General features: G+C 40.7%; 1 protein-coding gene across 2 annotated transcripts; it reads left to right on the forward strand.

Moving 5' to 3' along the window:
• The first annotated feature begins 12,976 nt into the window (after nucleotides 1-12,976).
• On the forward strand, nucleotides 12,977-16,826 carry LOC121642957. 2 transcript variants are annotated; one of them, XM_041990051.1, is made up of 4 exons: nucleotides 12,977-14,057; nucleotides 14,661-14,938; nucleotides 15,181-15,295; nucleotides 16,038-16,826. In XM_041990051.1, exons 1-4 carry the CDS (start codon nucleotides 13,413-13,415, stop codon nucleotides 16,563-16,565), a joined length of 1,566 nt encoding a protein of 521 aa, XP_041845985.1. In that variant the 5' UTR covers nucleotides 12,977-13,412; the 3' UTR covers nucleotides 16,566-16,826. The 2 variants fall into 2 exon arrangements, with proteins under 2 accessions (XP_041845985.1, XP_041845986.1); XM_041990052.1 differs by having other exon boundaries at nucleotides 12,978-14,186; nucleotides 14,651-14,938.
• The last annotated feature ends 393 nt before the right edge of the window (nucleotides 16,827-17,219 follow it).

Raw genomic sequence — 17,219 nt, forward strand, 5'->3', positions numbered from 1 at the left:
TGTACACTGAGCAAAAACAAAAAATGAAACCGAGTGTAATGAGATTTTGATGAAATTGTTGTCTAACAGCGCTTTCACATAGGATACAGGATATGCTGCACTTGACATGGGGGGGGACACAGACGGCTGCAGACAAGGGTATAGACGCATAAATCATGTCCAAGTTTCATCAGAGAAAAGTGCCAGCTTTAATATTACTGTGGAATCATAATAATGTCAGAGCAAGACAACTTCTGAGACATTTGGCTCATTCATGAACTGTGTGTCTACAATGACCACTTCCAGGTCTACTTTGAGTTGAGTAGAGAGGAATTTGCCAGGCTGTTGGGGACAGTTGTACAGAAACTCAAACAAATGAGAATCCAATTTCAGGAGATATATGTTAACAATATCCCTGGGGAAATTTCTATTTTCTGTCATTTATTCCACTATTCCACTATTCAACACAAAGTAATTGGTGGGAAAAGAAATTGGCTGCATTTAAAATAAAATAACAGAAATATATTTTTGATTATATTTTGTATGATTCATGTATGACTAATGTCAATTTATTATTTTAGTTTTTTTTTTTATTATTTTTTCATGCACAATTCCTTCAGTTTTAAAATATTTCTAAATTTGTTTAGATGGACTGCTTGCTTCAGATCTGGTGTTTGACTTAGTTATTTGACAGCCATACACTCCTTCAGTTTGAGGCATCTGTTGAAGAGTTTTCTCAAATTCTAATAGGCCTGCTTCCAAGCCAACTTCACTTCTCAGTTAAATTGTCCATCATCTGTGAGCAATCTGTAGATTTCCACCACTGTGCTTTCCAGGTGGTAGTCTTGCTTTGAAATCAAGTCTAGTGTGACTGGGTTTAGAGCGCATTATTCTCAAATACTTTTGTCATTATATTCACTTGCAAGCTAATTGAGCTTTAATGTTCTTTTTTTTAACATCTCCAACAGCGTTTAAGTGGGAGCATTTTATTTTACTCCAGATGCCACCTATAAAATTTTAAATGGCAAATAGCTGCAGATCATGTAATGAAATTTTGCAGATGATTTTTTGGAGCGTTTTTTTTATTTAAAACTGAATCTGATGCAGCTCACAGTCCTGGATAAATGAACAGTTACTCAAATTAGCACCAATTGTAGATTATTTTCTTGACAGTGGAAGCATTTCAAAGCATTAGTATTTATTTTTATATTCTGTGTGTGGACCTCATGCAGTTCATGCAGTTCTATAATACAGCTGCAAGGATGGACTAAGATTTTTCTACTTTCAGCTCCTTTTCATTTAAGTGTTTGAGAATTGATTTTTGTATTGATTGTTTTGTGAAGAGTTAAATAAATATATAAGTTTAAAAAATATATTAATACTCTGGTTTTTAACCTGTCTTTATTTAAGAAGAATTTCCCCACATGATCAATAAAATATCCATTTTAAACATCCAAAGAAAAGAATCCATGACAGTCCATGTCTTTGTGGTTAATCATTTTCTTCTTTTTTGTTTAAGTTTTTAAACTGTTGCTTTCCTTTTGAACAGAATATTCTTGTTAGGGGGACATTACCAACTTTTCTTGAATACTTCCTTGTTTCTTCATCGCATGCTCTACCATCCTTTCAACTGCTGCAGCAATCTACTTCGTCTCCATGGCAACAACTGCTTCCTTCTTCCCCTTTTGCCAGAACAGAAATACCTACCCTATGAAAAACAAAAACATTTCTTAAGTTACATTTTACAGAATAAAAAAGCTTCAGCTACCCCCAAAGGGCTTAATGATCATATAAATCAATAAGGCAAAGCAAATATGTGTTGTGCATTTATCTGTAAAAGTTCAGCCCTCAAGCTTTAAATGTCAGTTTTCTGTGTCATCTACAGTTTGAGTGCACCAACGCTACATCAATAACTAAAAAAATGAGTGCAACAGAGCAGAAATCATAGCATAATATGTTGCCAAAAAACATAAAAAAAAGGTAGTGAAGGAGGGAGGGCTTCATGCTTGAGCAAGGATAAAAATCAGGGGTAGACTAATTTGCATTAAAGCCCCTGTAGACACCTCATAACCTGATGCAAAGTAGCAGTTGAGCACATTGTACAGCTGGCACATCCTGCCAGGATTGGGTCCATGTTAAGTGGTACCCAGCGGCCCTGAAGTCAACAGGCCGTGATTGCTTCACTTCAACTGACCAGAGGCGACAGTGAGAATAACCACACTGTCTGTTTTTGATGAAAACCACCTGAAATCTTTCATCACACAAACCAATACCAACACTCTCAATCCCACACATGCATGACTTCCCCACATACCATCTAGCCCTTGGCTATTTAAACAGCAAGGCGGTAGGTCCAGAATCTTATTACCCAAGGAGGACTGAGCAGCTGGCAGGCTCTTGAATTCATTAAATCTCAATATCTGGTGTTTGTTAAGGATGCCACACAGGACAGAGCTGACTTGAATATGAGCTGTACACTGTGTTGCATGAAAGTTTGTGAACCATGTAGATGTTTATGCATTTCTGTTATGTTGTGTAAAAAAAGGGGGGGAAAAAAAGAAAAAAAGAGATAGATAGACTTTTTAGTGTCCTCTATCTCTTTGTTTGTTTAGAAATATTGGTTTGATAATGTCAGCAGAATGTTCTCTTCTTTTTTATGGAACAACAAAAAACCTAGAAATAATCAGAAAAAAGCTATCCCTGAAAGAGAGAAAGGGGGTCTTGGAATTCCTGATGTTTATTTGTATTATCTTGCTTTTAATGCCAAGTTTTCTATTATTCAGGGCTTTAAAAAGAGACAAAGGAGGTTGAAACTGGCTGGAAGAACATCTTGTAAAGGAAAAGAACAAATCTGTGTCACTTCACTCTGGTACAACCCTGCTCCACCTAAACAAAACATGGACAATCATATTATTAGGTTTTCATGAGACATAAGTAGAGAAATTCATAAAAGAATGGATATTGCAAGTTCAGGTCTTCCATCCTCTCTGATATGGTATAATAATGCTTTTAAAGCATTGGGGAATCCACTGGCCAGTACAGTATGCTGCCATCACAATATCAAAGAAATTTCCCAAATTGGAGAGAACAGAGATATTCAGCCCTTAGAAGAACTTATACAAATACATTATCTGAATATGAGCAGTTTCTTACAACACTCTCAGTTAAAGTCAATTATTTCCAAATTTTCTAAAGAATATTTTGATTACAATTATAAGACTGATGAAAAAAATTTTTTATCATCAAACAGAGGAGCAGTGTCAGGTTTATACAAGTTGCTACTTTATTCTTCCCCAAACCCAAACTCCAAAACAGACTCATAATGGGAACTGGATTCAGGGGTCAAATTTTCTTCTACAGTGGGGAAACATTTGGTGTGACATTAAAACATTCTCCACATCAGTCACAGGTAGAGTAATACAACTGAACAGAAAGCATACATTACTCCCTTCAGACTTTAAAAATAGACCCACGTGCTTAACATGTTTGTGGGCATAAATGTGGACAAGTGGGAAATTTGTTTCATATGTTATGGAAAATTCACAGGCAAAAATATTTCTCTATAGAAACATGGGTGTTTGAGATTTTCTAATGTTTTAGGCATGGAATGAATAACAGATACATTAAATGACACTTAAGTTTAGGTCTAAAACCATTTAGAAGCAGGTGTGGGGGCATATGGCATTGTCATACTGATCTGATGTGAGTTGACAGTTAAACCTGGTCAGTAGGAGAAAAGTGTGATTATGTCTTTTGCAAACCTTCATGTTTTCTTGTATATATATATATATATATATATATATATATATATATATATATATATATATATCTTTTAGAATAAATGTATGTATTCTTGCTCACTGGCTCTGAACACAGAGAAACCACATGCAGAGGCTTGCAGTCTATGTCTTTTCCTCTATATTTTGTCCTGCTGCAGCGGCACCTCCGATGTCAACAGGAGAGAGCGGGTTTATTAAAATGAAGAAATGTTTTGTGTCTGGCACTAAAGAAAGAAGAAAAAGAACCAACAATTCTTGTCTGTAAAAAGTTACGTAAATGGGCAGAAAATTGTGATCGTTAGAAGGTGATACCTTGAAAACTTTTTTCATATTCTTGCAGCCGAGAACAAAGTAACATTATATTATATTACACTACTGTTCAAAAGTTTGGGGTCATTTCCCTATTGAATCTCATGACAAAGTGACCCCAAACTTTTGAACGGTAGTGTATATTATTTATTGTTTCAGTTTCAGTAGCAGTTGTTTGGAAGCAGCAGTAACAGTGGTGTTAGCAAAGGGAAGCAGATAGAACATAATGCTGCTCATTTCATTAACATAGCAGGTCTTCATAATAAAAAATATGGTGAGAGCCTGGGCCCCTGTAGAGTCCTATGTTTAGCAACACCCCTGCCCTTACAGTCTCTGTAGGGATCATTTATGGATAACCAGAGTCTATTTTCAGGCTTAACAGACAGAGCCTGAATAAACTCAGCTGTCAGCAATGCCGGAGTGGCTGATATTTATCACTGCACATTTGAACAAACAGAAAGGCTTACTTTTAAAATGACAGGAAACTCCTGTTGTTTAAACATCAGCACAAAAAACTTAAACTTACAGCAGACATACGTAAATCACTTCCCCTAAAAAACAGTGACATTGCTGCAGATACAGTATCCAACAGCTATAAATGTTCTCACTCTCATAGTACCTGATAGTACCTGGATAATGCCTGATCCTGTCTGCAGTGCCAAAAGACTGAGACTAACGTCTGTCTGTCTCCTCCCTAGCAGCACCTGTTCTCCTTCTCCCCTCTTTAGTTCACCTCATCACAGCCTTGTCACCTCAGCTTATGTGTTATGACAGATTCTCAGACATTTAAGGAGTGTTGTGGTCTTCACATGCACATCAGTGAGTGAACCGCCTTTTTCGCATATGTCTATTGCAGGTGGAAAAAGAAGTAGTACCCTACTAGGGCTGCACGATTCTGAAAAGAAATGTAAATCAAGATTTTTTTTTTGCTTAGAATTGAGATCATGATTCTCTGGCATGATTTTTTTTCCCAACATGTATTTTTTGCACTGAACTTTAACAAAACAACAACAAAAAAAGACATTTATATGGTCTTTCAGGTAGAGCAGAGGTGTCAAACTCAAACACACAGCGGGCCAAAAAGAAAAAAACTGGAACAAGCTGAGGTCCGGACTGGTTCAGTGTTTATTAAAAACCTTTTAAAAATGACCTTATTGCACACATTGAACCTGGAACTAACAGAGCCTGTTAGTTCTTGCCTATAAAAGAACATTAATCATTAAATAAATTAACTTAAAAATCTGTTGCATTTATTTCTTATGGCGCTTGATGCATTTTTTTTTCCATAGTAGTTTCAACTGAAAACATTGTTATAGCTAAGAAATAATCAATCTGCACTGAAAGTCAGCTTTCTACAGGTTATGTTTGGATTACATATATGAATATATTTTACACACACACACACACACTTATACATACATGTATAGATTTACATACATACATGTATATATATATATATATATATATATATATATATATATATATATATTAATGTTGTTTTATTTATTTATTTTATTTATTTATTTATTTACTTACTCTTAGCTTATTGTATCTTAAGGTTATTTAATATTCGTTTTAACTCCAGTGTTTTCCTCATGGGGATCCTCCACGCCAGGGCCTCTGCCTGCTCAGTTCGGGGGTTGTCGCTGCAGTGATTGCCCTTGGCCCTTGTCTGGGTGGCTGGGGCCCTATACTGCAGCCTTATGGCTGTGGTGTGGGCCCCGGTCTGCCCTGATCAGGGTGGTTGCCGTGATGGCGGCCTCTGTAGGACATGGGTGGACTGGCTCCTGGTGTGGATGGATCCCCATGGTATTGTTTTCTCAAAGCAACATTAAGCCAGATGGTTATCATTTTTAGTATTTTATACTACTTTTAGTACAGAGAAAGAAATCAAGGAGCCATGTGCCGAATTGGGGGGGGGGGGGGGGGGTATCTGCTTTGTGTGTATATATGCATGTTCGTGCGTGCAACTGTAACTTTTTTTTCTGTTATGTAGTTTCTTTTTGTTTAATATGCATAAATTGATTTTTCATGTAAAGCACTTTGTGTTGCCCCAGCATGAAAAGTGCTTTATAAAGTTTGATTGATTGATTGATATATATGTGTGTGTGTGTGTGTGTGTGTGTGTGTGTGTGTGTGTGTGTGTGTGTGTGTGTGTGTGTGTGTGTGTGTGTGTGTGTGTGTGTGTGTGTGTGTCGCAGATTCCAGCATATTCAAAATAAAGATGGGAACTTTTGTTTAATTCTGACTGAATAAAACATTTGGGGGATTTTTCTCCTTACAGACAAACAGTTCCTCTCACTCTAAAAGTGGGGGTCTGACTGAAACCCAGGACTTGTTTTTCAGTTCCACAGGTCAACAAAGGTCAACTCTCCAACCTGGACTGGGTTGCATTAAATGTTTTATGAGTTTTAGATGGAACTTCTCCCCTGAACATCATCTTTGAAACTGTTTCCTCCCTTTTTGAACTTGTGTTTCTCTTCAAATGATAAGCAACCCCCATTCACAGACAATCTAATGGCCCAGGACATCTGGAAACACATCAAGAACTGTTTTTCTTACAAACATCCCAAAGGGTAATAAAACATGTAAGGTTTTCTCTGTATCCCACCACAGAAGAGGCTTTCTTTGAAGAAAGAGTAAAAGATTCTGTCTTTATATATGTGTTTATTTTGATAGTTTATTTTGATAGTGCATACCATGCATATAATCATTATCATTTTGTACAAGGTTTAATCAACAAGCTTGATTCATTTCTGAAACTTTATTAACATGTTTATCTTTTCAAGGTATCACCTTGTAACTATTGATATTGTGTGATTATTGTTTTTTTTTATGTTTCATTTAAGGCTTTAATAATTTGGACATACAGATATATTCACAAATGTTTAATTTGATACTTTTACAAAATGATCAGAACAGCCTGTGTCTGTTATCTGAGCTGACAACCAAAGCCCACGCCTGCTTATTGGTCAAAAGATAAAATCCACACCCGTGGGGGCGTGTCATCACATTAACACTTTTGAAACTGAGAACAAAGAGTTTTTAGTCTGGCTTCAACTTCCCCTGGAGTTGTACCTGAATCTTCTTTAGACATGGCTCTTTTCCAGAGTCACTCAGATTTTTTTCAGAGGTCCTAGTGACATCATTTTCTTAGGATATTTCTTCCAAACGCCAGAGAGAGAGGTGAGGCATGACGAATTAAGTTTGCCATGATGTAAGAACATCATCAGATACTAAAGTGTGGGCCTGCATTCAAGATGCATGATTGATTTTGTTCCTTTTTGGACTGATTAACTCCATTTAGTTCATGCCTTTTCCAGCTGATATTTCTTTTTAGTTGTGTTTTTATCTTTTGGATTTTTAATATTGATCCTAAATTTTGATCTTTAATTTGGATAACTGGTTAACTCTGGCTGACAACACTTCAGAACCAGTTCCACAGAGTTTGCCTTTCGGACTGATCCAAAGCTGGACCTTTGTGATCCTGTGCCATACTACCGCAAGCCAGATCACTGTCCACCCCAGCAGACAGAGCCTTCAGACCCAAGCCTACGAACCATCACGTGGGACAAGCCTCCTTTTTCCCTGGAAGCTGTGAGTCGCAGCTTCCACCTGCTCAGGCCTCCCCTGGAGCTGAGAGTCACCACAACAGTCGTAAGTCGCCTCAGATCCAAACAAAACCGGACTGGTCCTGCCAGGTCCTCCTCTGCTTGTCTGCCAAGGAATGGTTGGTCCTCTGACAGTGATCTTAGTAGTTATACATCTTAGTTAAACTTCCAGCTTTTAACAGATTAGATTCAGTTTTCCTCTTTCCTTTTAGGATTCAGAGATCCTTTTTCAGTTACCTAAACATTAATTTAATTAACACCACAGGTTAATTAACTTTTGTTCACTTCTTACACACATTTTATCCATTTTTGACACATTACATTGAAATAAGTGTCTGGTTTGAACACCACATTCTGCATTTTACAATGTTTGATTCATTTTCCCATTTGAAGTCCTTTGTAAATATTTTCTTTTTTATTTATGCATGATTAGACTAGTAATAAATATTTCATATTTATCCTAAACTGGTCTGGTTATTGTGAACTCCTCTTTTGAATCATGTTATGGGTCCCTTTAAATTGAGAATTCACCTTATTAGTGTCCTGAGATTGATTGATTGATTGATAACTGATTGATTTGACTACCTTTAATTAATTTATTAAATTAATTATTTAGTACTCTAATGGTGTCCACACAGCCATTAGATCAGTATTAAGCTATTTGTGTGGTGGTGTTCCCCGAGGTTTAATGGATAATTTCATAATTTTATGTAATTATTAAAATTAATAAAATTAAACATATTTAATGTTTAATGAAGCTAAATTGATATATATATATACTGTATATATATATATATATACATACCCATGGTTTCTGGTGATATTTCTCCATTTAGACTAGTAAACAACACAGAGGACGAATGAATGTGTTTGTCTCTCTGTGTATCCGTCTTCCGCATCAAATATAAATGGGCCTTAAGTATCAAATTGTGAAAAAGGTTAGAACACTATAACCTCAAAAGCTCAAGTAGTGTAGATTTCTTTTGATATGTTAAAGGTCAGTGTGAAACAGTGACTCTTATTTCCATTCATTTCATCTTGGACTGAAGTGGGTAGTGTATAAATAAAGACCAAAAGTGACAAAAGAATATGGGGCAAACAGACCAGTTAGGCATTTCTATTTACAAGTCTGCAGTTTTTCCCCTAACCTTCCATTACAGTACATTACCAGTACAGCTGAGTGTGGTTGTCAGATGATGTCTAAGCGATTTATTATCAGATGTGTCATATTCCCACTGTGATGCTGTAATGGGTAGACTATGTTACAGTTACAGATTTCATGAACCTATGATTCATCAGAGCTGATATTAAGATTATTACCCCCTCAGCCCCGCCCCCTCAACGTGTCCCACCATCACCACCATCAGTGATACACCGCACAACTGCTGAGACGTCTTCAGAGTATTTCTGCAGACAGAACATTATTATTGGATGCCCGAGGTGTTCAGTGAGGAGAAAAATGATAAGCGTTAAGTCCCTTGTGGTGCTGCTGACCACCCTCTCAGAAAAACACTTTTCTGTCTCACAAACTGTGGTCTGTTAGGTAGTCATTAATCATAAAAAGTATATGTTGAATGCCGTTCTGAACTGAACCTCTTGAACATGTTCAGCTCATTAGCTCTAACCAGACTTCCATAAGTCCAATTATTCTTTAACTTGAAGCTAGTGATATTTCTCTGACCACACATTCCTCACATTATTGTACTGGAGCTGGCTTTCTAACTTTTTCCTGTAGTCCTCCTTGCACTTCCTAATCTTTAATTAGTTTTTTGTATTGCCTGTCTCCCTCCCTAAAGACTTTGTTTTTTATATTTAGCAATTTGTTTTTTGCTAAACACTCTCAATCGTAGCATTAATGTCATTTACATGTAGATGGCAGAGAACATTCCACTCTGTGGCCTCAAAGCACCCTGTCGGAGAATCTTCTGCTTCTTTAGACCAGGTTTTAATATTCTGTGAAATGACTGGTTGCTACTAAATTATGGGCTTGTAGGTGGAGGTGAGAAGAACAAGATTTTGGTCTGATCCTCCTAAAGGAGGCAGGGCAGAGAAGCTGAATGCATTTTTAACATTTGCATAAAATAACTCCAATATCTTATTTTCTCAGGAGCAGATGACAAATGGTTGTAATGTTGGTAATGTTGCAGAGAGTGAAATGTTGAATTTCCCAGAGATCAAAATGAATTTGTCAGGAAGTTGTGTTTGTAGCCTAGCAACGAAAGAGTTGATGACATCACAACCAGCGTCTACAGCGGTACCAGGTATGATACAGTATAAACCGCTACCAGAATAACACTTGTAAACTAAATGGGTGAATAATATGGATGAAAATATACAGCTACCAGTTCAACGTCCCCTTCACAAACACAAACACACCTAATTCAGATTAAATGGATCCAACAGCTTGTTGTCAAATTCTGCACAATGACTCGTTATGCTGCGCTTACACCAGAAGACTTTTAAAAGATTTGCAAAAGACTAGAAAACTACCAGCTCACATCTAATGACCAATGTTTAGAGTTTTAAGTCTCAGCCTAGTCTCAGGCTGAGATTTGACAAAGACTGTGAATCTTTTATGGTCACTATTTACAAGACTACAACTAGATTCTTTCAGCATTTTTGTGATATGTTGGACAGTTGATATGGAACAGGGCTGATCTGCCCACAGCAGAGCAAACAAGGGGAGAGTTTCACTCTAGGAGGGAATTGCACATCATTATTAAGTGTGCCTTCTCCACCAGGTGTTACACCAACTCATCAACATCTGGAGGGATGAATGAGTTTTCTTTTTTTTTTTTTTTAACTTGTCCTGTCCAGCATCATAGCAAGCAAAATGATAATCTGGTTGCTGTATCGTGCTGAACAAATTTGCTCTGCCAAGGGGAGGCCTATGGGTAAGGCTCCTCTTGATAATGTGATTAATTAATTTATTTATTTACTTTGAATCACGGAATCTATGTAATCTTGCTGGACCTGACCGGAGGGGACAGAAAAAGATGGAAAATAGCAAGAAAAGATCAAAAGGGAAAGAAGAAAGGAGACAAAAAGATCACAGACAGAAGGAAAACGACCCTATAATCCACACCATCACCAGACAACAAACTGTTACACCTGTACATGAACACACCAGAAAATTTCCTACAACTTTTACAAAAGCAGAAACACACACACAGAAAAAAAACAAACAACAAAACAAAACAAAAAAAAAACAAAAAACAGGGCTGCCAGTCATTAAGAGTATAACCAAATCAAATCAAAAAGACATAACAGCGACCAGATACTAACTCACAGGAAAAATACAAATTTTTTTTTTTTTTCCCTTCCTTTTTTTTCCCCTTTTTTAATAATTATCGCTTAATATTAAAGACCCACTAGACAACTCAGTGACTGTGTCAGCATGCAGAGCATGAGAAACAAGGAGTGATCAGTGATGAAGAGTGGTGAGTGAGATCATGCAAATGCGACCTCGCCTCCACGGAGGCCAGAGGCAGACCAGGGCCTGGGCCGGGCCCTCAGCAGCATACCCGGAGCACCAACCCATGCCACCCCACCACAAAGACAACTCCAGCCCCACCCGAAGGGCGGCAGAGGAGAGCCCCAGCAAGAGCCCCCCACGGTCCCGGGGCACAGGCCCCAGTGGGCCAAGATCAGCGGCCGCCGGCCCCGCCAGGGACCGGCCCACCCAGGGCAGCCCAAGCGAAGGGCCCAGGGCCCCAGGAGCCCAGAGGCGGCCGCCCCACCCCCTAAAGGCAGAGGGCCCGCAACATGCCCAGGAGGACCAGGCCCCCCCAGACAGCCACCCGGCGTAGGCCAGCACACACCCCGATGTTCCAGCCGCACACCCCGGGAACCAGGGTGCTATCGGCCCCCTCCCCCCACTCCCCATCTACTTCAACCTGCATCCCATATAACCCCACACTCACACCCTCCCCCGTGCCGCACCCACAATCGCTCACCACCACACAATCACGCCACCCACAACCCTCCCCCCATGCCCCGTGGGGGACACCCCAGGCAGACCAGCGGACAGCGGGCCCCAACCCCCATAGAGCCAGCAGCCCACCAGCGCAGCCATCCCGGGACCCGCCCCCGGCCACACACAGGAGGAGCAGGGGCGTAAGAGGTCCCCAATACCCTCTCCCTCCCCGCTCCTGACTGTTTATGTAGTGTGTGTTGTGTGCAATTAAAATTGAGGGGCAGTGACTGCAATGAGCAGCGAGCCGGGCCACCTAAGTGGCCCCGCCCGCCATGCACCGCATGCCATGCCCCCCAGGTGTTGTTTGTGTGTTGTGTTTCTTGTGTTTTGGTGTCTCGGTGCAATTAAAACTGAGAGGAGAGCAGCCACGGGGTGCATCCAAGGAGACCACTGAATGGTCTCCTCCGTTCCACCCCTCATGGCCCCACGCCTCCCAACTCCCTACGTGTGTGTGTGTGAGACAGAGAGAGCGGGAAGTAAGAAGGGTCCGGGAATGTACGTCCAGAGGGAAGCAAACTTCCCTCTGGATGATGAGCCTTTAGTGGCATTAGGCACCCCTGCTCCCCAGGAGGCCCCCCAGGGCAAGACAGGCCAGGAGAGGCCGCCCCCCACGACCGGGCTATTCAGGGACCGCAGCCAGTGAGCCGCCACCCACCCCAGAAAGTTCCCACCCTCCCACACCCCTAACGGGGAATGAGAGGATGGGGACAGCGGCAGACCCACGGCCCACCACCCCCAGGCCCGCCCAAGCCCCCCCCCACAAGTGCACTTAACCCCACCCCAACCACGCACAGAAACACATGCACACACCTATTTCCTTGCATACTCCTACTCATCATAACTCACATATGTCCTCTCAGCCCCACCCAAAAAATATAAACACTCGCACAGCATCCAACCCTCCCACTCTCACTCCCCAGACACACCCCCACTCATCCTAACACATGCATACGCACGCACACAAACATACCCCCCCATTCACACAAACATCCACAGTATAGACACACACACAACATACAAGCATCCCTGTCTCACACCCCAGCACCTCCCCCTATAATCCCCCGAATCCCACTCAGCCCTCCTTCAAACCCCTACACCCCCCCTGCCCCCGGGCCATACCCTGGGTCCCAGGGTGTCAACCAGACACCAGGGCATGCACCAACCCACACCATGGCAGCACATCCGGGCAGGCCCAGAAAATATCTAAAACCTGCAGGACAGTGGCCTTCGAGAACTAGAGTTTGAGATTCCTGACATTTAGTTTTAAAGCATACAGACACAAAGTCATGCAGCCATGTCTCTATTTTCTATCTTTGTTTCTATCAGTAGCGGCTGGCCTATAGGGGGCGCTAGGGCGCCGCCCCCCTGATAAGAAGGGGGGGAAAGGGGGATGGCCAATATATATTCTAGATTATTATTTTTTTTATTATTTTAATTTTGTTAAAAAATGTAAGTTTTACATTGTGGTTTTTTTTCTATATGCAATTCAAATAATTTAAAATACTTTCCCATATACTGAGTCATTAAATCCACAGATTTGAACCCTTTCTGTCTTGGGGCGCTAAGTCCGAGCGCCCGAGCAGTGCAGCTAAATAGCCAGTCACGTACCGTTGCTAGGGCAAATTAATAAAAAATATAGCCAATCAGTGTCGCAGAATTTTATGCGCTTGGGGCGCTGAAAATATTGCCCCTTCATCAGCAAGTGCCGCGAGATTTTAGCTATAAAAAAAAAAGAATAGTGTGGTTTCATTCAGAGGTATGATGGCGAACTTAACGAGCGAGATGCTGCTGCCCCCTAATTCGGTGAGATCCTTACAGATGTATCCATTTGCAAGAAGGACAATGGAAGAGAAAGTCCAAGTTAAGGAGTTAGGACCCGACAAGCCCGACCTTGTGATCAGTCAACAGACGAAGGAGAAAAGTAAAGTCTACAAGCGGAGTTTTTGTAGGAGTTGGTTCGAGCGCAAGTCATGGCTGACAGGCTGCGGAGTAGCCAATGCACTTTTCTGTTTTCCCTGCCTTCTGTTTAAAAGTGACAAATGTGATTTGACATGGACACAGTCAGGACAAACTGACTTGAAGCACCTCTCTGAACGGATCAAGAAGCATGAACGTTCAAGTCTTCATATGGAAAACTGCGTCAAGCTAGCAGTGCTAGGAAAGATTAGCATAGCAGCACAGCTGGATGACGGGCACCGCGTCGCGGTAAGAAGACACAATGAAGAGGTTGATAAGAATCGGCATATTTTATCTAAGCTCATTGACTGCATTAAGTTTTGTGGTGCTTTTGAACTGGCATTGCGGGGACACGATGAAAGGGATTCTTCAGAAAACCCGGGAATTTTCAGGGGTTTGGTCGACTTAATGGCATCCATTGACCGGGACTTGAACGATCACCTTGAAAATGCAACCGTGTTTAGAGGCACCTCAAAGACGGTGCAGAACGAGTTACTGGACTGTATGCTGGCAGTTCTGAGAGAGAAAATCTTTGATGAAGTGAAAGCAGCTGACTTTCTAGCCATTCAAGCTGATGAAACGACTGACATTTCCACACACTGTCAGTTAGTCCTGGTGCTAAGATACGTTGACAAAACACACAATGTCCAGGAACGTTTTTTTGAGTTTATTAAGCTCAAAAATGCCAGCGCGGACACAATTGCCGGTGAGTTATTGGAAAGGCTGCGCGCCATCCTTCCCGAGGGACAAGAAAAGAAGCTGATCGCCCAGGCTTATGATGGGGCATCAGTGATGAGGGGTGCCACCGGCGGTGTTCAGCGAAAGGTCCAGGACATCTATGAAAACGCTTACTACGTTCACTGCTACGCCCACCAGTTAAACCTAGTAATGCAACAAGCAACATCCCACATCCCACAGATCAGTCACTTTTTTTCTGATATCGGGGGATTTTCTACCTTTTTTTCCAAGTCAAGCAAGAGAACTGCAGTGCTTGATGAGGTCGTGGCGCATCGCCTTCCAAGTGCATCGACAACACGCTGGAACTTCCGCAGTCGCGCTGTCAACACAGTGTATGAACACAAGGCTGATCTGCTCACGTGTTGTGAGACCATTCGGAATAGCGCTGAATTTGACGGCCCGACAAAGAGAGAGGCTGGCGGCTACGTGAGAATGCTGGAGGATGATGCTTTTTGTTTTTTCCTGGCCCTCTTCCACCAAATAATGCCACACGTGGACATGCTGTACAACCAGCTGCAGAAAAGAAACATTGATTCTGTCTACATATCAGAAATCATCCAGAGATTCATTGAGAGCATGCAAGCCATCAGGTAAGCAACGTATCTTTTCATATTGTTATCCAAATATTAATTCTATTAAATATACCCTGTAGTTCTTAATGTTAATCTCACATCTTATTAAAAAATAAAAATATCTGTAAAGGTATTAGTTTAAAATGCTCCAATACAGTGACTTCTAATTTAATACAACATTGGGCGTATATATCCTATCTTAACTAAAGTTTCTGAAATGACTTTTGAAACTTAAGTATTGTTTCATTCTGTATCATCAGGGAAGCTGTTCCCTCTCTAGCTGAGGGCCAGGAGGACAGGAGACCTGAACACGAGCCGCCCACGAAAAAACGGAGAACATTGGGACAAGACCGGCAGCACCATTTGGCAACTGAGGTAAGTGCTTGCAGCTGCCGTCTAGTTGATAGAAGGAATAATAATATATCAATACACTGGCCATTTGAAATGGTGCATGTGACTAAAATATACTTTCTCTGTTATGGTGTAAATATATTGAGTGAACCATATTGGTTCATCACACAGTAATTAGCAGTAAGAGAAGAGAGCACATCACTCCAATCCTTTATTCCCTCCACTGGCTTCCAGTCCATTTTGGTTTGTAAAGCTCTTAATGGCCTCGCAGCTTCTTATTTATCTGAGATGCTGAGCGTGGAAGGGCTTTGTTACCAAACCAAATGATGGTGGTAGTGTCCTGGTCCAGATGTGAACACTGGGTGACAGAGCCTTTTAAGGCTCTAGAATAAACTCCCCTCTGACATGTCTCATCATCACATCCCTGGCCACATCAGATCTAGACTTAAAACTAATTTATTTAGAATGACTTAACAATCAGTAGTGTGATGATGACCCTTCTATTCTGATCTCTCCTTTATCTTTTAATCCTTCATGTATTTATTATTTATTTTACTTTTACTCATATAATGCTTTTTAAATTGCTGTTTTATCTTTTGTCAAGCACTTAAGTTCACAAGTGGATTATTGTAAAGAACTATATAAATGAAGTAGATTTGTATTAATATACAAAATTTATAGCTGTTCAGGAAATGAGAATTAAAGACTGTTTAAATTATAATGTCCAAACCTAATTTTGACCTATTTGTAATTGATCATATCATAGGTTTGTGACACCATTATGTGTCATGCCAAGGAGAGGTTCTCCTTCACCAAGCACCTGGTCAGCGCCACTCTGCTCCAAGGAGACTTGTTCCCACAACACAGCCAGACGTTCCCAGATTCAGCACTGGATACCACAGTGGAAGCCTATCCCTCTCTGGACAAGGCCAGACTGAAAACCGAGCTTTCCATGATCTACGGCAATGAGGAGTTCCGGAGTTGCAGTGGTGCACTGGCTCTCTATCAAGTTCTGATGGAGAATAATCTTCAGGACACATTTACAGAAACTGTAAGTCTTCTCAGCATCCTCATCACTACACCGATGACGACATCAGAGTCAGAGAGATGCTTCTCCACTCTGAAGAGGATAAAAACTTTTCTCAGGAATGCTATGGGACAAGATCGCCTCAACGCTCTGGCAATGCTCTCCATAGAGAAAAAACTAACCCGGGACATCCCTGATTTCAACACCAGAGTCATTGAAAAATTTGCAACCCAGAAAGACAGAAGAGCAAAGTTCCTGTACAAATAAGAACTGGCATGCTAACCCCTTCAATCAGCATATTTCACTCAGTTTATAAACACAAACACACTCCTCTTTCAGTCAGTCACTCACTCACTCACTCATACACTCTGTTCATTTTTTTCTATTCATCTGATCACACCCTGTAATTGTTGTTGATTATTGTATTTGATACCTTCTTTTTTTTTTAAGAATTATTGGAGTTGAATATTGTTCACTTTATCAATGAAACTGGTTATTTTGAGAAGGAAATTAAATTGTTAAATTGTAGTCATCGTCTGACTTTTGATTTTAATTCTTATACTGGATTAGGCAGACAAATGTTTTGTCAGCCCCACCAAGAATTTTTGTCACCAGCCGCCACTGGTTTCTATCTGTCCTTTTTATTTCTGTTCAATCTTTGCCTTTTTTTTTTCTGTTCCCTCCTGTCAGGTCCAGCAAATAGACAACTCTATCAAGGGAGGGAGGGAAGGAAGGAAGGAAGGAAGGAAGGAAGGAAGGAAGAAAGAAAGAAAGAAAGAAAGAGGCAGCCAGGCAGGCTCCGGGCAGATTGAACAGTAGCTTCTATGATCAGACATCCTCTTCAGCAGAAACGAGCCCTCTGAGCCTATTCTGTAAACCACAAACTGTCTGCAGCACAATCTAATGTTTCCACATTATTCA

Source organism: Melanotaenia boesemani, chromosome 7 (genome assembly GCF_017639745.1).
Source record: "Melanotaenia boesemani isolate fMelBoe1 chromosome 7, fMelBoe1.pri, whole genome shotgun sequence".
In the NCBI taxonomy this organism is placed as follows: Eukaryota; Metazoa; Chordata; class Actinopteri; order Atheriniformes; family Melanotaeniidae; genus Melanotaenia; species Melanotaenia boesemani.